At 43.1% G+C, this 25,180-nt stretch overlaps 1 protein-coding gene across 1 annotated transcript; it reads left to right on the top strand.

Moving 5' to 3' along the window:
- Positions 1 to 1,835: 1,835 nt before the first annotated feature.
- Positions 1,836 to 24,870, top strand: LOC120543094 (lectin-like). Its single transcript, XM_039775944.1, has 6 exons — positions 1,836 to 1,941; positions 5,800 to 5,867; positions 14,255 to 14,355; positions 22,429 to 22,563; positions 22,689 to 22,800; positions 24,699 to 24,870. The coding sequence occupies exons 2-6, from the start codon at positions 5,813 to 5,815 to the stop codon at positions 24,809 to 24,811; spliced, it is 516 nt and encodes a 171-aa protein (XP_039631878.1). The 5' UTR covers positions 1,836 to 1,941; positions 5,800 to 5,812; the 3' UTR covers positions 24,812 to 24,870.
- The last annotated feature ends 310 nt before the right edge of the window (positions 24,871 to 25,180 follow it).

Here is a 25,180-nt window from a genome sequence, read left to right as displayed (position 1 = left end):
AACTGAAGCTGTTAAACTACATGTTTCTTTATGTCACTGTATCTGGACAATACTGTTATGAGTTTTATTCACATGTGCATGCTAAGTTTGGCACACAGGAGCTCAGCAGTTAGAATTGCTAGCCAAGCATTAGATTAGATAGCCAAAGACAACTGGAGGCTTGTATAGTCAGCTTAAACACAGGTTAGGTATTTCTGTCCTCTATCAGCACAAATCTTCTTTCCTTATTTGGAGAATGAGAATCGGCATGTAAGCACTATGATATTTCTGTATTTTGTGGAAGAGGAATTCAGCCCTTGTTTGGAGACAGAAAGGACCAGCAAGTTGAAGAAGAACCGTATAAAAGGTCTGGACAGTAGCCAGACCCTTCGAGGCTGTGTCGACACAAAGAGTTGTCGAAAAACCTCCCAGCTTGGGGACGGAGAAAATGGCTGACTGTGTTGATCCAGATTTCCCACCTGGATAAAGTCTGTCCATATGCCTCCCCATTCTGTAACCGCGTAAAACGTAAGTAAATGTAAGCTAAAAGATATTTTGTCTCATGTGATTCTTGTACCGCCGTAATCACTCTGGGAGGGATATCGCCTTTTCTGGTATATTATGATATTGTTTAATTATTTAATATGCCACAATTTTAAAAGAACACATTTCCAAGAGAGCTAATGCCTCTGCAGGAAACAGCAGCATCTTAGCAAAGAACACCCAGAGGCCCAGAATTGATGCCAAGGAGTCAGTGCTGCCCCATAAAACCCCCTGGCCTCCTAAAGTCCTTTTATGAAATTAAGATTGACATACGGAGTGATGATCCTGCATCCTGGCTTTGAATCCTGTACAGATTCTTGGTCACTGAGGCGTGTGCCTGTTCTCCTCGTGTCTACATGGGGTCTCCTGCAGGTACTCTGATCTCCCACCACATCCCAGTGAAGGGCAGACAAGTCACCAGTGGATCTGCACAACACCGAGTATTCCATATGACATGGACCTACTTTGCTGCTCCTTGGCATTGAGTCAGCCATGAATTTCACGATGGACACCAAAACACCAGTGCAGCCCCCAAGGCCAGCTGTCACACTGAGAGCACTGAACTGACAGCCGATTGTCCAAAGTCCCAAAAGAGTGTTTATATAACGACATGTAGAGGTTTGGAATGGCTGACTCCAAGAGGGCTGTAGATACCAGAAAATTCTACAAAGTCCAAGAGTCGGAGAGCTGCTGTGTGGATTCCTCCTACGTGAAGGCACTTAAAGAGTGTCACATGTCAAATGTGGTGACAGCAGGTGCTGAACACTGGGGGTGCACTTTCTTATTCACACAATCCTGTAAATGAATAACTGCAGCCCTTTCAGTGTTGCTTGTCATGTCTGGTTCCAGATAAGATTAGAAGTGTTTGATCAATCTGGTCAACCTGCTGACTGGCTCGGTGCCCAAACTGTGCCATGTCTAGAGGTGCCATTGTTCAGATTATTTACTGATGGCCTGGTGAAGGATATGAAATTAAATGTTCTTCTTTTATTACTTCTCTATGCAAAGCAGAGGCAATTACAATTTATCCAAATGCAAAGAGACAACATGAAACAAACTACTTAAAGTTTAACAAGAGGGCTGTGCCCACCGACAATATAAAAAATATAACCCATTGAATGGAATTACAAATAATTCAGGGGAAGAGAATCACTCGCTTATCCAGGATGTTACAAGAAGTTGGCTGTGCCCACTGAAAACCCAAAAACACCCCCCCACACACTTGGGAACGCATACAGGATTCACTGGAAGTGAAGTCCTCCTCCAGGATGTTCATGTTGACACATCACATGTGAAAAGCAAACCAACGTCATGAGCCCCACACCTCTTTGAAGCAATAAAAAGCCCCCAGAGAGCCAAGGACCCCAGTTAGAGCGGAGAAGGCAGATCCACCACAGCACTACCAGTCGGGCGACCCAGGTAAGGAATCAGCTGTTTTTATTACACATCAAGTGTGCCATTGAGATCAGGAGATGTGCTTGATGAGATGCTCTACCATCACACTGGGCTGCTGAGGTCCACGATGGGACATCCTAAGGGAGCAAAGTGCCGGTGACTTCTCAGTCAATGCATCCTCGCTTTTATTGGGCTTTTCGCTGCAAGTCCCATCACAACGTGTAGAGAGTAGTGAGTGGGGTGCTGAGTCAGGACCAGACATGCAGGCCAAAGGGGGCGCTAGAGGACATCAACTGGGCCTTATGAGGCTCTGACTTGAAGGTGAAGGCAAAGTGACTTTGGCAGGAATGACAGTCATGAAAGTGTTAAAATAAGTAACATACAAGACCAGTAACTCCAGTATGAACCATTAAATAAATGAGAGCAGCAGTGAAAAAGGATATCAGGAAGGCTAAAAAACAGTTGGAGAGAAATTCTGCAGAAGACGCCCTAAAGAGATTCTTTAATTGTTTATTCATAAAAGAACAGATGAGGAGGAGGTGAAGAAAATGAGGAACAGTGAAGGGGAGCGAGAACATAGCAACGCTGAAATCACAAATGACTTGAACTTGGATTTTGTTGAAGTTTATACAGTTTGTGTGAAGAAGTCGATGACCTCACAGAAGTAACAGGGACTACTAAGGATGTACTGAGAGATTTGGAAATTTTAGAAAGAGAAGAGCTGCTCGGGCTACCTGGGAATTTGTCACATCGCTCTGCGCCTGCACTCAGTGAAGAGAGCTGTAGAGAAACAAACCGCCTTGTAATTAAAGAGGCTGAAATCGAACAAACCGCCAGGACAAGATCAGGCTTAAGGAGGCCAGCGAGTGCAGATAGAAACCCTTGACGCATATTTTAAAAATCTCTGCACACTCGAGTAATTCCTAAAGACGAGTGGCTGCTGAATATCATGAAGGGTGGACGAGCCGAGCCAGTGAGCTTAACGTACTCCACAGAAAAATTAATGGAGGGGATTATTAAGGAGAAGATCAAGTGACACATGAAGGAAGTGTTAGGGACAGTCGGCATGGCTTCAGATGAGGAAGGTCGTGTTTCACTATTATGCTGGAATTCCATAAGTGAGCAACTATAGGATGCGATCAGAGAGGTGACAAAGTTTATTATTTATGTTAATTTTCAGAAGTCTTTTAATAAAGTACCCCATGAAAGGTTGGTGATCAAACCAGAAGAAGTGGGGGATTCAGATGCATAGTTGGGTAAAAATTGTCTCAGACACTGGCAGGAGTGAGTTATGGTGAAGGGAAACTTTACAGAATGAGTGTATGTTAAAAGTGGTGTCCAGCAGGGGGCATCAGTGGGGTTGCTGCTCTTTTTAATGTACATAAGCGATCTGATAAGAACGCGGTTGACGAAAGCAGGCATACTGGACCCGATTGCAAAGGTTTGTGTCAGCTTAACAAGAACGTTTAACAGATCCAGCAGGAGTGGCGTCACTTAGGGTTTAAGACGTTCTGATGGCCTTCAATGTCTTAAGAACGTCTTGTGGATTTGGCCTAGCTGAGGACATTGTCAGTACAATTGCAATTGATGTTGTCAGTTGAGATTTTTAACAAAAAACACCATTTTAAGGAGACACTACGCCTTTGTTTGACATTTGATTGATAATTTGTTTGTTTAATATGCATTGTAGAATCTGCAGTACAATACAAATCTGATTTTTTTTCTCCTGATCTGCATTCTAGCATATAAAGATGATCAAACCTTGTCTCTTCATGCTAACCTTTCTTTTCACTCTTTATGACGTAAGGAAGGAGTATAGGGACATAAGGCCTCAAATGTAGAAAGTCAACGTAGCGCCACACATTCTACACTTTTATTATCTTTATGTTTAAAAGCACAGTGGATTAAAACACGATGGCTGATGAGCAGGAAAGGCGTCCTCATAACATTTTGCAAATACTTCATAAAATTCCTCAGAGAGGGTCTGCCTGTCAAGAAAATAAAATGGCGACCCCCGAGACAGAAGATAATTTAAAACAAACTCAAAAAGCTGAGCTCTGCATAGTCTGAAGCCCTAAACTGATGAAAACATTGAAGAAATACGCAGAATAATCACAGAGAGCGATTACAAACTGCTGCTGTGTATTTTTTGGTTCACTGTATTGAACCCCAAGAGGAAGTCGTCTTTTTGTGTGACCTTTGCAGGTCAGAGTGCAGGGTCAGCCCTCGTATGGCACCTCTGGAGTGCCAGTCAGGTGAAGGTCCTCCTTCAAGGGGCCCAATGGAGTAGGATGGCCACCATCCTGATAGCAGCGCAGATCCTTAGTCACAGAGCCACCAGTCCGCTCTACGAGGACAGCAGGATTACAAACATCGACTGGGTCTTTGTTGTCTGCTCTGTCCTCCTTTTATTACTTAATCTCGTCTCTCTCTCTGCTCCTCTTTTCTGTTATCTCTGCTGTCCATTGTCAAGTGCAGTTTAGATTTGATTTCACGTGAAGCGGTGTTGTAATATTTAGGACAGGCCATCTGTTCAAGGACTTATTAAATGTATGTGCATTCATTTATGAAAAAATTGAAACGGTTGGCATGATAACTCAAACGGCTCACCGGGAAATGTCCTGACGTTCCAGAATGTCACAATGTCCCCAAAAGAACATTTGATATGAGGCTCAGAGCCAAAAGTATCAGAATCACCAACACACAAAACAAAAATTGTACGTCAAAAATAAAAGAGAGATGAACGGGTCTCAACACTCAGGACTTTAACTAATAATCAGACAATTCTTCATGAAGACGTCACTTAAAGGATAAGTTCAGTGGTTTTCAAGTCCAAGTGATGTCTTCACAAACTTGCTGTTATACATTTGACACGTGACATTGTGTCCTAAAGCGACTCGCCTTCTGTAAACGTTAAAGAATCTCCTGCCGCACTGGCACTTCACATTGTAGGCCATCAGACACGGAGGAGAAGCTTAAAAACTCACCACATACGTCCACTTGTCAAGCCAAGCCAGCTGGCGAGTGTTGATCTGCGCCTTCTGTGTTTCCTCCGCATGTTCAGGACAACAAAATGGAGTCTGGAAATAATCAACTGCAGACCTCGTTACTGTAACACATGTGACTCTGAGGCCATTTGGACTTCTACTTCCTTAACAAAGTGTGTTTAATAAATCTGAACTTAGTGTGGAAAGTTGTATAAAGTTCACAAGGAGCAACAAAATCCTGAAATTAACTTTATAAACCTGTATACCTTAATCAGAGTTTATATACTGAATGTTAGTAAAACTCAGAAACTAAAGGCGATAAAAAAAATCTGAGCACAAATCTGAAATCCATCCATTTTCTAACCCGCTGAATCCGAATACAGGGTCACAGGGGTCTGCTGGAGCCAATCCCAGCCAACACAGGAACCAATCTTGGGCAGGGTGCCAACCCACTACAGGACACACACAAACACACCAAGCACACACACTAGGGCCAATTTAGAATCGCCAATCCACCTAACCTGCGTGTCTTTGGATTGCGGGAGCAAACCTGAGCACCCGGAGGAAACCCACGCAGACACGGGGAGAACATGCAAACTCCACGCAGGGAGGACCCGGGAAGCGAACCCAGGTCTCCTAACTGCGAGGCAGCAGCGCTACCACTGGGGCCCCATGCCACCCCAAATCTGAAATCAGCATGAAAAAGTAAATTTAATCCTCACCCAGAGGGGCTGCGGCCCACCAGAAAAGTAAAAGTGAGCGACCAGCTTATCAGAGACAAACAGGAGCCAAACGTCACCTCACATATTCAGGGGTCTCCTCTGCTTCATCTGTGTGGTCTTAACGACATGCGCTGGCACCTTTAGTGACTCATCTTATGTGTTCTCTTTTATAGAAATCTGAGCACAATGGCTGCAACACTCGGCTTACTGCTGGCTACTTTCATCATCAGCACAGTTACAGGTAAGTCATTCGATATCCAACAATGCAGGCCTCTAAATGTTGTGATCCGGGCACCTAAATATCACAAAATGGAGGCAAAAAAACAACAAAAACGAGAACTTCACTCTGACCTTAACACGTAGAACAGGCCTCAGTCCTGTCAGCCAAAATTCAAACCGAAACAAAGTATCTTTAGATTTAAAGAGAAATTCTACAAAAGAATTAAAAAGAGAGATTAACAAACAAGGCAAGTGAGAAAGGAACTTCTCATTGGAATCAGTAAAGTAAAATAAGGTACAATCTATCTATCTATCTATCTATCTATCTATCTATCTATCTATCTATCAATTATATAGTCCCTTTCCTATCTATCTATCTATCTATCTATCTATCTATCTATCTATCTATCTATCTATCTATCTATCTATCTATCTATTATATAGTGCCTTTCAATCTATCTATCTATCTATCTATCTATCTATCTATCTATCTATCTATCTATCTATCTATCTATTATATAGTGCCTTTCACATCTCTTTATCTATCTTTTCAGAACAAATCACAGTACAGAAACTGTACTCTTTAAAGTAGTGCTGACGTGTGTTTTGCAAACGCTAGAGTCTGTTGAGAATTGTTGGTTTGTTCTGTGGTGTGAGATATAAAAAAAAAATACATTTTGCTCTTAAAAACTTGGGTTTTTGTTGCTGCTAAGGAGCCGTGTGGGAATATTTAAAACTTTTTTTCCCTTTAGAAGGGTTTTTTTTTTTTGCTTTTTTTCGCCCGCACAAGAGCAAAAGTAGCTGGGTATTTGGAAATGCGATTGGAAAAGTTATTTGTACTTGTACTTGTTCTTTTTCTTGTTATCTGTATTTGAATTAGCATCCGAGGTGGCAGGGTAGAAAGCAGCAGTAACTGATATCGGCATTTGTAAATAAATAACCACGTCGTTGTAACAGCAATTCCTTAGTTTAAAGAAAAAGAAAAAAAGGCCGCGGCTGACTTGAAAGCAGTAAAAGGTGGAAACTCAGTAGTGCGCAGGTAAGCGGCCTGCGTTAAGACGTCGATCAGGCACAGGGAGCAGTAGGAGCAGATGAGGTAGTAAAGTTTGATTATTTGTTTATTTTAGATTAAACTGACCTTAGCGGTCCAGATGAGAACAGTTAAGTGGGCGACAGCGTAAGGGTTCATTAATACAAACAGTGCGAGTGAAGAGCTTATAAGTAAGAGGAGCACAAAGTTAGGAGAAGAGACAGAGAAAAGTAAAGTTAACCTCATAGAAAGGCAAATAGCAGGCAGCTGAGAGGGAGGACAGGAGCTTAAGGGGAAAAGGTGGAAAATATCTGTGGCAGATCTTAGTGTTACCATTTAAGTTAAGGAGCAGCTGAAAGAAGATGAAATTTAATTTTAAGAAAAAAAAAAGAGTTAAGGCAGTTTAGTAATCCCAAGTCAAATTTGAACAATGAGGCCAGTGCAATGCAAGTCCTGTTGGATGTTGGACTTTTTAGATGATGGTTTGGAAGAGCCAGTTGTCTATGAGGGCCACATCTGCAAGAGATGCCAGCTGATCCAGCACCTCGAGCTCAGGGTCGCTGAACTGGAGGAGGAGTTGGCTGACCTGCGTTGTAATAGAGAGTTGGAGGACTTGGCCCAGGTGTCCTTTAGAGAGATAGTGTGCACCCCTAAGGTGGCGCGGGAGGAGATTCCAGACCAGACAGGTAGGAATAGGTGGGTCACGGTCACAAGGCGTAAGGTAAAGGGTGCACACTGTCCAGCATCAACCCCAGAATTAGAAGTGTCTAACCGTTATCATGTCCTGGCGGAGCTGGACGGTGACTCTGATAATTCTGAGGTGGTAGGCAGGGTTGAGGAGCCCCAACGGGCCACCTCAAAACCAGTTCCCAAAAAGAGAGAGGTAGTGATAGTTGGGGACTCAATCATTAGGGGGATTGAAGCACAGGTGTGCTCCAGAGAGAGAGAGTCTCGCATGGTGTGTTGCCTTCTGGGAGCTCAGGTGGGAGACCTCCCTGGAAGGGTGGATAGGCTCTTGGCCAGAGTGGGGTGGATCCAGTTGTCATTGTCCACGTTGGAACAAATGACATTCATAAGGGTAGTCTGTCAGTTCTGCGATCCAAATTTAAAGAGTTAGGTACCAAGCTGAGGAGCAGAACTGACAAGGTAGTCTTCTCCGAAGTTCTGCCTGTGCCACGCGCCAGTCCAGGTAAGACTGAGGAGATTAGAAGGCTTAACGCGTGGCTCAAATCTTGGTGCAGGGTAGAAGGGTATAGGTTTAACTGAACAGAAAAGGAGGTGGGGTTGCTGTTTATGCTAAACACAGTTTAAATGTAAGTCATCTTCAGTTGGATGATGAGCCCCATCTTAGTGAGGACGTGTGGCTTCGCCTGGAAAATATTAGGGAAAGAGGTCTTATTTTAGGAGTGTGTTATAGACCACCCAATTCAGACAGTAATTTCAACACACATCTGTTTAGTAATATCAAAAAGGCAAGTTTACAGGGGATATTATAGTCATGGGGGACTTTAATTATCTGAATATTAACTGGGATAACCTTACAGATGGAGGAGCACAAGAGTTTTTAGAAGTAATCAGCGACTGTTTTTTAACACAGCATGTTAAAGAGCCAACACGGGGTGAAGCCTGTCTGGATTTAGTATTCTGTAATAATCAGGATAGAATTGAGGGTCTAGAGGTGATTGGACCACTAGGGTCACGTGACCAGAATGTCATACAATTCTCAGTATTTTGTAAAAGTGCAGATGCAAAGACTAAAATTGTGAAGTTGAACTTTGGTAGGCTAATTTTGAGCAGATGCGACAAAGTCTAAGTAGGATAGACTGGGATAAGCTTTTAAATGTGGAGACAGTCGAGGAGCAGTGGAACAGGTTTAGAAATGTAATGCAGGACAGATACATACCTAAATTTGGAATTAATAGGAAACTAAAAAAAACTCCACGATGGATTAATAAAGATTTAAAAAAGAAGTTGCAAAGGAAAAACTGCTGTATAAGGCATATAAGACTAATGACTGCAAAGAGAACCGTAGAGCGTATGAGAACATGAGGGCAACCATTAAGAAGGATATCAGAGAGGCTAAAAGACAGTTGGAGAGGAATAGAGCAGATAAGATGAAAGAAGACCCCAAGAGATTCTTTCAGTATTTTAGTAGTAAAAGAACAGTTAAGGAGGAGGTCAAGTTCATCAGGAATAGTAAAGGGAATTAAAAGATACAGACAGTGAAATAGCAGATGACCTAAACTTACATTTTTCTGAGGTGTTCACAAGTGAGCAAGTGGATAACCTCAGAGCAGTAACAGGGACTACTAAGGAGGTACTGAGGGATTTGGAAATTATAGAGAGAGAAGTGCTGCTCAGATTAAATAAGATGAAATCAAACAAATCACCAGGCCCAGATAATATTTATCCTCGTGTTCTTAAGGAGGCCAGTGAGTTCAGATATAAACCCTTGACACATATTTTAGGAAGTCACTGAGCACTGGAGAGATTCTGAAGGACTGGAAAATGTCAAATATCATCCCATTATATAAAAAGGATGACAGGGCAGATCAGAGCAACTATAGGCCAGTAAGCTTAACATGAAACATCAGAAAAAATTAATGGAAGGAATTATTAAGGATAAGATTGAGCAACACATGGCAAGGACAGGAGTTATTCTGAACAGTCAGCATGGGTTCAGAAGAGGGAGGTCGTGTTTTACTAACATGTTGGAATTCTATGAGGAGGCAACAAAAGGATACGATCAAAGTGGAGCTCATGATATTATTTATCTGGACTTTCAGAAAGCATTTGATAAGGTGCCACATGAGAGGTTGGGCATCAAGTTAAAAGAAGTGGGAGTTCAGGGTGATGTTTTTAGATGGGTGCAGAATTGGCTCAGACACAGGAAGCAGAGGGTGATGGTGCGAGGAACCTCATCAGAACTGGCCGATGTTAAGAGTGGTGACCAGCAGGGGGCAGTGCTAGGGCCGCTGCTATTTTTAATATCTAGAAATGATTTAGATAGGAATATAAGTAACAAGCTGGTGAAGTTTGCAGATGATACCAAGATAGGTGGATTAGCAGATAATTTGGAATCTGTTATATCATCACAGAAGGACTTGGATAGCAGACGGGATTGGGCAGATATGTGGTAGATGAAATTTAATGTCAGTAAATGTAAAGAATTACACATAGGAAGTAAAAATATTAGGTTTGAATACACAATGGGGGGTCGGAAAATCAAGAGTACACCTTATGAGAAGGATTTAGGAGTCATAGTGGACTCCAAGCTATCGACCCCATCAGTGTTCAGAAGCCATTAAGGAGGCTAACAGAATGTCAGGTTATATAGCGCCTTGATGTGTGAAGTACAAGTCACAGGAGGTTCTGCTCAGTCTTTATAACACACTGGTGAGGCCTCATGTTGAGTCCAGTGTGCAGTTTTGGTCTCCAGGCTAGAAAAAAGACATAGCAGCACTAGAGAAGGTCCAGAGAAGAGTGACTAGACTGATTCCAGGTCTACAGGGGTTGAATTATGAGGAAAGATTAAAAGAGCTGAGCCTTTACAGTTTAAGAAAAAGAAGATTAAGAGGTGACATGATTGAAGTGTTTAAAATTATGAAGGGAATTAGTCCAGTGGATCAAGACTTGTATTTTAAAATGAGTTCATCAAGAACACGGGGACACAGTTGGAAACTTGTTAAGGGTAAATTCTGCACAAACATTAGGAAGTTTTTCTTTACACAAAGAACGATAGACACTTGGAATAAAAGACCAAGTAGTGTGGTAGACAGTAAGACGTTAGGGACTTTCAAAACTCGACTTGATGTTTTCTTGGAGGAAATAAGTGGAGAGGACTGGCGATGTTTGTGGGGCTGAATGGCCTGTTCTCGTCTAGATTGTTCTAATGTTCTAGTGAATCTATCTATCTATCTATCTATCTATCTATCTATCTATCTATCTATCTATCTATCTATCTATCTATCTATCTATCTATTGTCACGCATGCGCGAGTAGGAGGCCGGACCTTAAACCGCTTTGAAAGACATTCGCCGGTAGGGAGTGGCGGGGTACTAACCTTTTTCCTTTGTCTTCCAGGAAAAGAGACGCTCCGCCATCATAGCCTTCCCACAGTACGTCCACTTCCGCCCCATCTTCCTCCGCCATCTTTCCTCCTCCCTATAAAATGTCCATGACGCCACGCCAGCAGTCCCATCCTCCCTCACGATTCCTTCTATCTATCTATATATCTATCTATCTATCATATAGTGCCTTTCCTGTCTATTCTCTCTATTCTCTGTATATCCAAGAACCAGCAAACCAGTCACAGTACCTTATAAATGAATGTGAAGGTCACAAGCCAGGAATTCCAAACCTCATAATCATCAAATAAAACCTAGGAATCCAAACACAGACAATCCAAAGTTTCCGTCTGAACTGTCAGTTCACTAATGCCAGCTGCACGATTAGGGCCCTGCACCCTTAGGCTTCACGTGCAGGAAACAGGGCAGAAAACAAATAAAAATAGTGCATAATCTCCACAGAAAACCTAAGAAAAAAGTAATAACACAATAAAAGTACAAATCAGACAAAACAAAACCAAAAACATCATCAATTACAAAATTACATTAATAAAAACAAAAATCAAAACAAGATCAAACTTGACGACACTTAATGAGGGTCAGAGTTTCCCACGTATAGGCAGCTGGTGAAATGTGCTACTGGAGCAGGAGCAGCTCTGGGCCCTTCTCCGTCACTATCTCAGAGGCTTAGGATGACATTCCATGGAGACCTTTGGTCAACTGTGTCCATGCCGTGGCATTTCTTGTCCTCTCACGTAGATGGAAACTGAAATCAGCTCAGCCACACATAAGGACAGTGCAGAAGTGGACTCGTAAGGCTGTGGAAAGCCTCTCTGGGAGGACGCTTGGCTTGGAGTAGATGACCATACGGACACAGGTCCTTCCTACAAACTTTTTTTTGTAGTTTTATTAATTTTATTGCAATAATTCCATACAAATCAATCAATTTTTACAAAAACTGAAATTGAGTTATGAACAAGTCGACCCCCACCCCTGAGAGAGAGAGAAAGGTCAATGGCGTAAAACTTAAGGCTTGTAAACAAACCTAAACTAATAAGTTTGATAAGCCAATAGAGATGAATGCAGAAGACAAAGAAATACTGAATAATTGCTTCCTCTGTGCTTTAAGAGCTTATTTTAAAATATTACTGATTAGATCCTGCCATGTTTTGAAAAACGTCTGTACAGATCCTCTAACTGAGTATTTGATTTTTTCCAGTTTCAAATAGTATAACACATCGGTTTCCCACTGACTTATAAGAGGAGAGTTTGGGTTCTTCCAGTTTAGCGGAATAAGTCTGCGTGCCAACAGTGTAGTGAATGCAATCCCAGTTTGTTTGTCTTTCTCCACTTTAAGCCCCTCTGGAAGACCCCCAAACACAGCTGTTAATGGGTTACGAGGGATTGTGAGTCCAAGGCTGTCTGAGAGGTAATTAAAAATGTTGGTCCAGAATGACGTTAATTTGGTGTACGCAGCCCAGAACATGTGACCCAGTGAGGCTGGGACTTGATTGCAACGTTCGCAGGTTGGCTCTCGCCCTGGAAACATTTTGGAGCGTTTTAGACGAGACAGATGTGCTCGATATATAATTTTGAGTTGTATAATTGTATGCTTTGAGCATGTGGAGCTCGAGTGAATTCTCTGCATTGCTACTTTCCACTCCTTTTCTGATATATTAATGGAGAGATCTTTTTCTGAGTGTCCTCTTGGATGTTTGAAAGGGAGGGACTGTAAAATAATTGTATATATTGTAGAGATGGAGTCTAAGTCCTTGAAATTGAGCAATATTTTTTCCAGCATGAATGAGGGTGCAAGATGAGGAAAATCTGGAAGGTTCTGTTTAGCAAAGTTTGTAATTTGAAGATAGTGAAAGAAATGTGTAGCTGGAATGTTACATTTGGAATGTAATTGTTCATAGGATGCAAAGACGTTGTCTAAATAAAGATCTCTAAGCAAGTTAATCCCAAATTTTTTCCAGATATTAAAAACTGTATATGTTTGTGAAGGTTGAAAGAGGTGGTTCTCTTGCAGGGGTGCCACAGATAGAATCTTCTCCATCTTAAAATGCTTTCTACATTGGTTCATATTCTGAGTAGTGGAGCACAATTGGGTTATTAGTGTATTGCTGATAACGTGTGTTTATTGGAGCAGAGCAGGGAATATAAAGAAGTCCTGCAGGATTTAACTTCTATTGCGGTCCAAGCCTGTGTATGTTCTTCTATTTGTGTCCAGGTTCTTATCGCCTGTATATTTGCTGCCCAGTAATAAAACTGGAAGTTAGGTAGAGCCATGCCACCTTCTGTCTTTTGTCTTTGTAGGGTCGCTCTTTTGATGCGTGGATGTTTTGAATTCCAAATAAATGAGGTTATTGTTGAATCTAATTGCTTAAAAATGATTTATTGATGTATTTTGGGATGTTTTGAAATAAAAAAGGAGCTTAGGAAGAATATTCATCTTAACAGTGTTAATTCTTCTAGCTAGTGTGAGATGAAGGGCTGACCATCTATGCAAGTCTTGTTTAATTTTTTCCATGCAGACGACGAAATTTTCTTTGATAAAGAGCTTTATGTTTACTTGTGATGTTTACCCCTCGGTATTTAAACTGATCTGCAATGATAAAAGGTAGGGTGTCTAATCTAATATTATATGCTTGAGAATTCACTGGAAAGAGTACACTTTTATTCAGATTAATTCTGAGACCGGAGATCTTTGGAAATTCTGTGAGTGCTGCTAAGACTGCAGGCTCAGTGTCTTGTGCTCTGATATATACAGTACATATCATCTGCATATTAAGAGATGTTCTGTTCCAGTCCTTCTCTGCTAATCCCCTTTATCTGATCAGTATTTCAACAGTGTATTGCCAGTGGTTCAATGGCAATTGCAAACAGCAGCGGTGACAAGGGGTATCCTTGTCTGCCACCACGTTCTAGTTTAAAGTAGGCTGAACAAATGTTGTTGATACAAACTGAAGATTCTGGATTGGTATACAGTAATTTGATCCATGCATAAATGGTCCATCCAATCAGATCCATGCCCAGAGTAATCAGACAAACAGTACATCACTCCTGTGCCATCAACAGACCTTTTGAGAGACCAGCAGTGGTCCACTGTCGATGAAATGGGAACTGAAGATGACTCTGGTCATTCAATCATGTGAGCTGGGCCAGCTGATGCCATGCTGAACGTGCATGGTACGGGGTGGCAGCCATCAGTTAGCATACAGAGTGGTCTCAGGTCAAATGGTCTTGCAAATTTATAGAATTCTAATGACATCCAATGGCCTACATTAAGCAGTGGTCTCTGATTTTAAGATGTGTCCTACAGTCTTGACTCCTGTGAGCCTGGATGGACGAGCTACTTCAGCGATTGTTACCAATACTTCCCAATGCCGAAGACCTGGATTGATGCTGAGGTAATGTCTCGTCCTGAGGGCTGTAAGTGACACTGGGAAATGGTGTGACAGAATGGCATTGCTGCCTTAATATGTGATTTGTGAACAAGTCCAGTACTTTTCTGTGCTCCGTGTTGATCTTCTTCATGGCACGCGTGTGTGTTTTTCCTCCTCAGCCAGTTAGCACCTTTGATTTTTTTGTTATTCTGCTGTACCTTCACCCCTCAGTCACTTTCTTTGCACTGCATTATGGATCGTCCTTCTTTTGCTTTCTCATTCTCTCTCTTGCTCTTTTTTGATTTCTGTCCCTCCTCACTCACACATTCACATTTACACACAAACAAGACAAACAAAGGGAGCAGAAGACATGAAGTGAGCAGAAGAAGATGGCGACCTGTAAAGCCCGTAGCTGCAGGCTGCACTTCGTCTGCTCCACAAACCGTATCTGTTCCTGAGAACTCGTTCATAAGGCGACTGTTCATAGCGTGAACACAACACCAGTGGATCTCCGGCTCAGTCCTGGGCGCCCTGCTGGCTGCAGGTTTTTGTCTCCTTCATTTTCTCTCTTATTGATCTCATTTACTGAGCAGCTGACATCTTGACTTAGTCACAAGGTGACTGACAACATCTGAGAGACGATTGGCTTCATTTCTTTGGTTAAAGAGACAGGCAGGTGAAGTGACCTGCTCAGAGTCACACAGGGTCAGTAGTGGGATTTGAACCCACAGCCTCAGGGTTTGAGGTCTTAACTGCTGTGCCACACTACCTGCCTCCCCTCTAATTCTGCAGCCAGCGGTGGGATTTGACACTTCAAACTTCACTGCTGTCCTCTCCTACTGATTTGCTCTTTTGGTTTGGGGATGAGCAGACCCCCGGGCAGACGATCCTGAATGCTGAAAGGCTGCACCTGCTTTAGCGCCAGATCCGCCCGACAGGCTCAGTGGGAAATAAATTAGATATCAAGATGAGAACGATGATTAAAATTGTAGAAACATCTTTTAAAAAACACTGAATTATCAGCGTGTCACATACAGAAATGATGGGCACATTCCAATCAAAATTCACCAACCATAGTTCTGTCATTTCAACATGGACCCCAAAACACAGAAACTGGGAAGTGACAGCTGATTTAGTTAGGCTTGGAATTCAATTAAGAAGAGAAGTTTCAACGGAAATCTGCAGCTCAGGGGGTCTTAAAAAAGGCTAAGAATTGGACCCCAGTCTCAAAAAATGACCCCAAATTCACATTCCAGAAATCCTAAAGTCTGTAGAACACTCTGGATGAGAACAGGCCATTCAGCCCCACAAACATCGCCAGTCCTCTCCACTTATTTCCTCCAAGAAAACATCAAGTCGAGTTTTGAAAGTCCCTAACGTCTTACTGTCACCACACTACTTGGTCGCTTATTCCAAGTGTCTATCGTTCTTTGTGTAAAGAAAAACTTCCTAATGTTTGTGCGAAATTTACCCTTAACAAGTTTCCAACTGTGTCCCGTGTTCTTGATGAACTCATTTTAAAATACAAGTCTCGATCCACTGTACTAATTCCCTTCATAATTTTAAACACTTCAATCATGTCACCTCTTAATCTTCTTTTCTTAAACTGTAAAGGCTCAGCTCTTTTAATCTTTCCTCATAATTCAACCCCTGTAGACCTGGAATCAGCCTAGTCGCTCTTCTCTGGACCTTTTCTTGTGCTGCTATGTCCTTTTTGTAGCCTGGAGACCAAAACTGCACACAGTACTCAAGATGAGGCCTCACCAGTGTGTTATAAAGGTTGAGCAGAACCTCCTTGGACTTGTACTCCACAGATCAAGGCGCTATATAACCTGACATTCTGTTAGCCTTCTTAATGGCTTCTGAACACTGTCTGGAAGTTGATAGCTTGGAGTCCACTATGACTCCTAAATCCTTCTCATAAGGTGTACTCTCGATTTTCCGACCGCCCATTGTGTATTCAAACCTAATATTTTTACTTCCTATGTGTAATACTTTACATTTACTGACATTAAATTTCATCTGCCACAAATCTGCCCAAGCCTGCCTGCTATCCAAGTCCTTCTGTAATGATATAACAGATTCCAAATTATCTGCTAATCCACCTATCTTGGTATCATCTGCAAACTTAACCAGCTTGTTACTTATATTCCTATCTAAATCATTTATATATATTAAAAATAGCAGCGGCCCTAGCACTGACCCCTGCTGGTCACCACTCTTAACATCGCCAGTTCTGATGAGGTTCCTCGCACCATCACCCTCTGCTTCCTGTGTCTGAGCCAATTCTGCACCCATCTAAAAACATCACCCTGAACTGCCACTTCTTTTAACTTGATGCCCAACCTCTCATGTGGCACCTTATCAAATGCTTTCTGAAAGTCCAGATAAATAATATCATAAGCTCCACTTTGATCGTATCCTTTTGTTGCCTCCTCATAGAATTCCAACATGTTAGTAAAACACGACCTCCCTCTTCTGAACCCATGCTGACTGTTCCTCATAACTCCTGTCCTTGCCATGTGTTGCTCAATCTTATCCTTAATAATTCCTTCCATTAATTTTCCTGTGATGTTTCATGTTAAGCTTACTGGCCTATAGTTGCTTGGATCTGCCCTGTCACCCTTTTTATATAATGGGATGATATTTGCCATTTTCCAGTCCTTCAGAATCTCTCCAGTGCACAGTGACTTCCTAAAAATATGTGTCAAGGGTTTATATCTGAACTCACTAGCCTCCTTAAGAACACGAGGATAAATATTATCTGGGCCTGGTGATTTGTTTGATTTCATCTTATTTAATCTGAGCAGCACTTCTCCCTCTACAATTTCCAAATCCCTCAGTACCTCCTTAGTAGTTCCTGTTACTGCTCTGAGGTTATCCACTTGCTCACTTGTGAACACCTCAGAGAAATGTAAGTTTAGGGCATCTGCTATTTCATTGTCTGTATCTTTTAATTCCCCTTTACTATTCCTGATGAACTTGACCTCCTCCTTAACTGTTCTTTTACTACTAAAATACTGAAAGAATCTCTTGGGGTCTTCTTTCATCTTATCTGCTCTATTCCTCTCCAACTGTCTTTTAGCCTCTCTGATATCCTTCTTAATGGTTGCCCTCATGTTCTCATACGCTCTACGATTCACTTTGCAGTCATTAGTCTTATATGCCTTATACAGCAGTTTTTTCCTTTGCAACTTCTTTTTTAAATCTTTATTAATCCATCGTGGAGTTTTTTTTAGTTTCCTATTAATTCCAAATTTAGGTCTGTATCTGTCCTGCATTACATTTCTAAACCTGTTCCACTGCTCCTCGACTGTCTCCACATTTAAAAGCTTATCCCAGTCTATCCTACTTAGACTTTGTCGCATCTGCTCAAAATTAGCCTACTAAAGTTCAACTTAACAATTTTAGTCTTTGCATCTGCACTCTTACAAAATACTGAGAATTGTATTACATTATGGTCACGTGACCCTAGTGGTTCAATCACCTCTACACCCTCAATTCTATCCTGATTATTACAGAATACTAAATCCAGACAGGCTTCACCCCTGTTGGCTCTTTAACATGCTGTGTTAAAAAACAGTCGCTGATTACTTCTAAAAACTCCTGCTCTTGTGCTCCTCCATCTGTAAGGTTATCCCAGTTAATATTTGGATCATTAAAGTCCCCATGACTATAATATCCCCTGTAAACTTGCCTTTTTGATATTACTAAAAAGATGTGTGTTGAAATTACTGTCTGAATTGGGTGGTCTATAACACACTCCTAAAATAAGACCTCTTTCCCTAATATTTTCCAGGTGAAGCCACATGTCCTCACTAAGATGGGGCTCATCATCCAACTGAAGATGACTTACATTTAAACCCTGTTTGGCATAAACAGCAACCCCACCTCCTTTTCTGTTCTGTCTATCCTTCCTAATAATGTGTATCCCTCTATGTTACACTCATCCCCATCTTTGTTGTTGTGGATGAAAACTCAGACCCGACAGCAGGTGCGGTTACAAAGCAGCTTTATTTTCAGAGCCACGGTGAGAGGAGTTTCAGAAAAGCTGACAATCAAATATACATGACAGCGTCAGGGCTCTTCGGAACCCCATCTGTTGGGTGGGGTCCTGTTTTATACCCCTAGAATGTGTGATTTAATATCATTATAAAATGCAACAGTCAACACTTTATTATACACAAACCTTTAGCCCCTTTAATGTCCCTTATGCAACTTGATTTCTTGGCTCCTTTTGTTATGGCGTTCAGATGTAAGCTAAGGGACAACGTGATAAGGCAGACTCATGTGTGGAATGCTCAGACCTTCAGTCCTTTGCACAAATATTTTACTGTTTGCTAAAACAAAGCATGCTGTTACTTGGTTTCGTAAAGCTTACTTCTCAGACATGAATTAGTACAAGGGAACGAAGAGAACATTCGTCTTTCACATTATTTAGCCAGGTTTCCGTTATTGCTATAATATCATAATTATGCTCTGCTACTTACAACTCCAACTCACTTACCTTATTTGTGATCCTTCTAGCATTAAGACAAACTATTTTTAATGTGTTACTCCTTCTACATTTACATGTTTGCTTAGAATTTACATTACTATGCATTTTTATTTCTACACCATTGTTTGTTCTTCCATGTATAGATCTAAACCTGGCCTGTCCTAAACTCCCTGCCCCCAATCCTCGACTAGCCTACACATACGCCACCCCAATACATTGGTGCCCCTCCAGTTCAGATGTAACTCATCACAGTCTAACAGGTCCCATCTGTTCCAAAAGGAGTCCCAATGCCCCATAAACCCCATACCCTTCTACCCTGCACCAAGATTTGAGCCACGCATTAAGCCTTCTAATCCCCTCAATCTTACCTGAACTGGCACGTGGCACAGGCAGAACTTCGGATAAGACTACCTTATCAGTTCCGCTCCTCAGCTTGGCACCTAACTGTTTGAATTTGGATCGCAGAACTGACAGACTACCCTTATGTATGTATACATAATGTACATAAAGTGCAAAGGTGATCGACTCACTCACTCACATATTTATCATTTAGTTAAAAAGCTGACAATTGGCAGGATGGCACATCAAGGGCAGTAGGTGCCCACAAAGAAAGAACATTTGGATAAGTCCATTATTTAGGGCCAAAAATACCACCCTAAAATAGAAAAAATTAAATACCCCTTAAAACGCTTTATGTTTTGATAGAAATTTGGTGACATTGAAGAAAAAAGAAGTTAAAAAAATAAGCCAACTTGTGTTTTTTTATTTGTCGGTAATAATGCCGTAGTGAGTTGGACATTCGTAATCAGCACTGAGAAGGAATAACACAGAGAAGTGGGGCTGCCATGAAGTGAAGAGAAAAGACAAAAGTTCAGGAAAGTTCAAAGAAGACTTGCAAGTTAGAACGTTAAAACAATGTGAAAAAGGACAGGCCATTCAGCCCAGCAAAGCTCGCCAGTCCTGTCCACTTGAATCCACCAAAATAACATCAAGTCGAGTTGTGAAGGTCCTCCTGCCCACCACGTATTACACACGTCTGTGGCTCTCTGTGTTAAGATAGACTTCCTAATGTTTGTGTGAAGTTTCCCCAGCTGTGTTCCCGTGTTCTTGGTGAACTCATTGTCAAGTCACCGTCTCAATAAGCAGCGTCTTTATGGAGACCCAAACTGCACCCAGACCCCCAGATGAGGCCTGACAGACATGACACGTCACAAACTTCCACCATCACAGGGAGATTGCTGGCTTCATTCAGGGTGCTCACCAGTGTGTTATAAAGCCTGAGCAGACCCTCCTGTGACTTGTACTCCACACACCAAGGCGCTATATAACCTGACAGTCTGTTAGCCTTCTATCTTAGTGGCTTCTGAACACTGTCTGGAAGTTGATAGTGAAAACTCTACTGCAACTCCAAAATCTTTCTCCTAAGGTGGGCTCTCAATTTTCAGACCCCCATTTTGTATTCAAACCTCACATTTTCACTTCCTGCGTGTAATTCTTTACATTTACTGACATTCATTTCATCATCCACAAATCTGCCCAAGCCTGTCTGCTGTCCAATTCCCTCTGTGATGATTTGATGGGTTCTCGGGTTATCTGCCAGTCCACCTATCTTGGTATCATCTGCAGACTTAGCCAGCTTGTTCTTTATATTCCTATTTAAATCATTTATTTGGATTAAAAACAGCAGTAGCTCCGGCACTGAGTCCTGCTGGCCACCATTCTTAACATCAGCCAGTTCTGAGAAGGTTTTGCACCCCATCACCCTCTGCTTCCTGCGTCTGAGACAATTCTGCTGCCATCAACACAGCACACCCTAAACTGCCACTTCTTTAAGTTTGATGCCAGCCCCCTCAGGTGGCATCTTATCAAATGCATTATGAGGTAAACCACATCATCTGCTCCTCTCTGGTCGTATCCTTTTCTTGTTTCCTCATAGAATTCCAGCGTGTTGGTAAAACACAAGCTCCTCGTCTGAGCCCACGCTGACTGTTGCGTACTCCTTGTTCTGCCAGTTTCTTTGTCAGCCAGGTTTATACTCAACGTCTTCATGTCGGGCCACATGGTTAAAATGACGTCACACACTAATGCGAGCCCTCTGCAGCGATTTAACTACATGGTGATGCCAGATGGTGCCGTGTATCCAAGATGGCGAATTTCGAGGAGAGGCTGCTGACGTGATTTCCAGAATGACCAACAAAGGGCTGAATCTGACGCAACAGGCCTTTAAAATGTGGAAGAGACGGGCACAAATCTCTGAAGGGCATCTGCTCATCATGGACGTCAGTCACCCCGCTCATGATGTGAGTACCCGATGTGCCATGACGCTCTGGTCACAAAGCAGGAGGACATCAATCCCTGGGTACAACACAGGCTGGCAGCGGCATCATGCTGTGGTCAACATAAACGTTTGCGCAGCTCAGTAACGGGGTCATCCACGGCCTGAACACAGAGGAGGTGGACATTCAGTGGAGTTGACCACATTATTTCTTTTCAGCTGTTGTTATCTGAAATTGCTGGAAACATTCAGTTCACCACACGGGTCACCCGCATGAGTGCAGCCTGTAAACGTCACTGCTGTGTGTAATAAGAAGCTAGCGGGCACCACGACTCAGGGTGTATCGCCATTGATGCCAACCCTCTAAACCTTTGTACCGCTACAAGATTACAATTCAAAGCCTGACATTTCAATCCGATTGAAGCCTTCATTTCTTCAGGATCCCTGAAATTTCTTTTATTTCTTCTAATTGCCTTTTTGAATTCTAAAGAACACACTTTACTGTAAAATGGTGTCTTGCCAGGACCGCCAACAGAGACCAAGGTCAGGACAGGCAGGAATGACCTGTGGCATCGATGCTTTACTGATGGGCGACTGTATGTGGCGTATTCAAGAGTGAGGAGCTCCAGCTGACTAATAATATTAACACCCGCTAAAAAAATAACAGCAAATATCAAAGAGTGAGAAGCACTCGGCTAGTGACACACACCAGTGACACACACCAGTGACACACGCTAGTGACACACACAGGTCTACAGATACGTCTGCACATCCAACGGTACAACAACCGAAGCCCACCAACTTGGACGTGGCAAAGCTGACTAACGCAGCTAGCAGACCCATAACTGTATAAAGCTGACAGACTGATCACCACCCAGGCACCCACCTCCCATTGGCACATGAGATGTGTGCCCACCATGTGCTACGCCTGTCCCAGCAACTTCTCAGATGTGGACATTCACAGGACTTCTTATTGTTCATTCCCAACAGACATGAAACTCCTTCATAATTATGCAGACCTCATGTCTGAAGTTGGGTGGCACCTCACTTTAAAGTGACAAAGGACAGGCAGTGACACAGCTGGACTGTCCAGTGGTCAGTATAAGACCAGCAGTGTCCTTTTAAGAGTTTGCTGTCCGAGAGCCTTCAACAAAATGCACTCCAAGTATCATGCAGGGGAGCTGCAGCCTCAGGGGTCTTACGAAATCTCCAAAAATAAAATGGCTGCCAGGTGCCACGACAGCCCCCATTTTTTGTTGTGTTCTTCCTGATGTGTGTGCCATGCTGGCCTAACGTGAACCCTCTCTATCACCTTCTCCTGTAGCTTTACTGTGTCAGCCTTGGAGGAAACCTGGCGTCGGTCCACAGCAGCGGTGACAACCACTTCATCACCAGCCTGATTAGGAGAAGTGACTCCCATAACCCCATCTCCTGGCTCGGAGGCTCCAACTCTGTTCGGGTAAGTTGCCCTCCCGTCCATTCATCTTTGTGGTCCTGGGGGTCTATAAGCTCTAAGATGGCAGAGGAGTGCAATCCTGCTGCAGTGAGGGTCCCGTTGCTTACCACAGTGCTGGTGTTTTGCAGACCTCATCGTGGCTCTGGACAGATGGGTCCGAGTGGGATTTTAAAAACTGGAATCCAGGTGAACCCAACAATGGTCGTGGCATTGAGCACTGCTTACACACCAACTATGATGGTAAGCCATGTGTTCTGTTTAAGGGCTGATGAAGATGACCACTGCAATGGTGGCCGCTGTCTTTTCAATTCTACGTGTTGCTCAGATGGGACGCCACACCAGAGGTAACCTGGCACTGGACTGGAGTACTGAGAAACACTCTGGGGTCACTCAGGTCTTTTTGTGCTTCACTTGAGCACAGCTTACAATAAGAGCAATGTGTGTGTGTGTGTGTGTGTGTGAGGCAGTTGCATATGGGACCGTCCTAAAGACCCCCGTGTAACACACTTTGGAGCACCGAGCACATCAGACAAATCTGTCACTGCATCGACTTGTGACTGGCACAGCAGGAGGGCATCCACCAGGGGGCTAATTAGGATGTGATGAATGTCACAAATAATAAAACGAGAATAAAGAGAGTGTGAGGGATTCATAAGGGTGAAATCATCAGCCTTTGTTTAAATATCAAATACTCAACCAATAAAAAATAAAAAAGAATAAAAGAGACCCCGCGCTTACCCCATGAGGCCTTTTTAAGTTCTGTTCTTCAGTCGACAGCATGGTGGTATTTGGTGGCCCTCTGATGGACTGGCTCCACGCTGAAACAAAGCACTACTTTTCTGGACCACCCTACACGACTCCACTCAGTTCTACTCCAAGGTCCTCCATGTGATCCGATCTTCACGTGAGTCACAAATGTCAGCAAAGCCAAATTGGCACAACACGGTAACAACACACGAGTCTGACGAACACGAACCCAGCATTCAGGGTGGGCACTGGAGGAGCTGAATGAAGCCCTGGACTGAGGGTCTTGCTCTGAGCCCACTTGGCGGCAGTGACCTCCAGCTGCGCCTGCTTGCCATATTCAGAGGATGTCGTGTGTGCATCTGTACGTTGCCAGCAGAAGCCGACTGCGTGTGTTTGATGTTCTATTGTACTTTCGATGGCCGCATTTCAAGACAAATTTATTTACTTACTGCAAAGGGAAGGATTGTCAAAGGGTCTTTTCTTGCCATTGTGCCCGAGGCTCTTCTGGGTGAAGAATCAGGTGGCACCGCTAGAGCAGATGCAAACATTCACAAGCTGTTCATCTTTTAATCACCACAGGGAATGATGGGAAAGGAATCAGTCAATGAAAATGTCAAAAAAGAAATCAAACTCGGCCATTCATAAAACAGAGCCCAGTCCAATACCCTGCGATGAACTGGCACCTGCCTTGTGTCCTGTGCTAGCTGGGATGAGCTCTGTAGCACTAAATGGGTTAGACAATGACGGACCGACCCCAGTTCAGTTGGCACCGAGTGAGCCGTCATTCAACAAAAACCCTTCATGGGCCACACGTAGCTCATTGAAAAACTGGGCGAGCTGACCCACCATTCGAGTGATGTCATTAAGTGCCCACAACACTTGGCAACACTTCAATCATTTTGGCCAGCCCAGATTAAGACCCCGCAGACCCCACTTAGCTCCTCAGCAGACAGCTGATCAGACTTTTACTAATGCAGTGTGTATCGTGGTGTTTTGTGTTTGGCGAGTGGAGATCAAGCTTGATTACCAGAGAGCCTACTTTGGTTCATGGGGCTCTGAGGGGGTCCCCAGTGGTCTTTATGGTCACACTGACACCCACACTGCTGAAGAGGCCCCTTGCCATCACACCCAGACCCTCCTCTGAATTTAAGCATCTCTTGGTTTAAAATCCCTGCTGACGTTGGTGACGGCGTAACACCAGGCGGCTGGGCCTTGAGAATTTCCTTCCAATGTCCTCCACCGCGCTACCTGCACGACGACTCCTGATCCAAGTTTGTGGCTCTTGGCGGGTGGGATGGCGACGTTGTCCAGTCCCTCAAATCGCAAAGCGAGTTTGTGAGTTGCTGCTCCTCCAGTGTTGTCCTCACCTCTCCTCTTGTGTTTCTTTTCAGGTCCAGGAGGCTGGAATGACGTCAACTGTGAATATCAGTATCCATTTGTCTGCGTCAGAAACGAATGGCTAATGCTGAAGATGAAAAAGGAGGGAAGCCACGAGAGACACTAAAGATGTCCGATCTTCATTACACTTCGGCTGTTTCTAAATAAAAACACATCTAGCATTCATCCTGCTGTCTTGTTCTCTGTATTGTTTTCTAGCTTCTCATTTGGGATGGACAAGCTGCAGTACTAAGACATGTCACTTGCTCTCCTTCGCCTGCTTTGTGACTAACAGGCCACCTCATATGACATAAGTAAACTCAGCAGTGGCCACAATCTGATGGCCTTAACCAATGGGTGGTCATCTGGAGGTGGGCTTCAGATCTTGACTGGCTGACCACAGTAGTGATGGGCAGCACCACACAACACCGTAAGAAATGAATGGAATGGCAGTGAAGGTGTGCTGCATGATGGGAGCCGTGACTTAAAGACCACC

This window comes from Polypterus senegalus, chromosome 13 (genome assembly GCF_016835505.1).
Source record: "Polypterus senegalus isolate Bchr_013 chromosome 13, ASM1683550v1, whole genome shotgun sequence".
Taxonomy (NCBI): Eukaryota; Metazoa; Chordata; class Cladistia; order Polypteriformes; family Polypteridae; genus Polypterus; species Polypterus senegalus.
The sequence above is the reverse complement of the archived record's forward strand: the minus strand, read 5'-3'. Positions and strand labels throughout refer to the sequence as shown.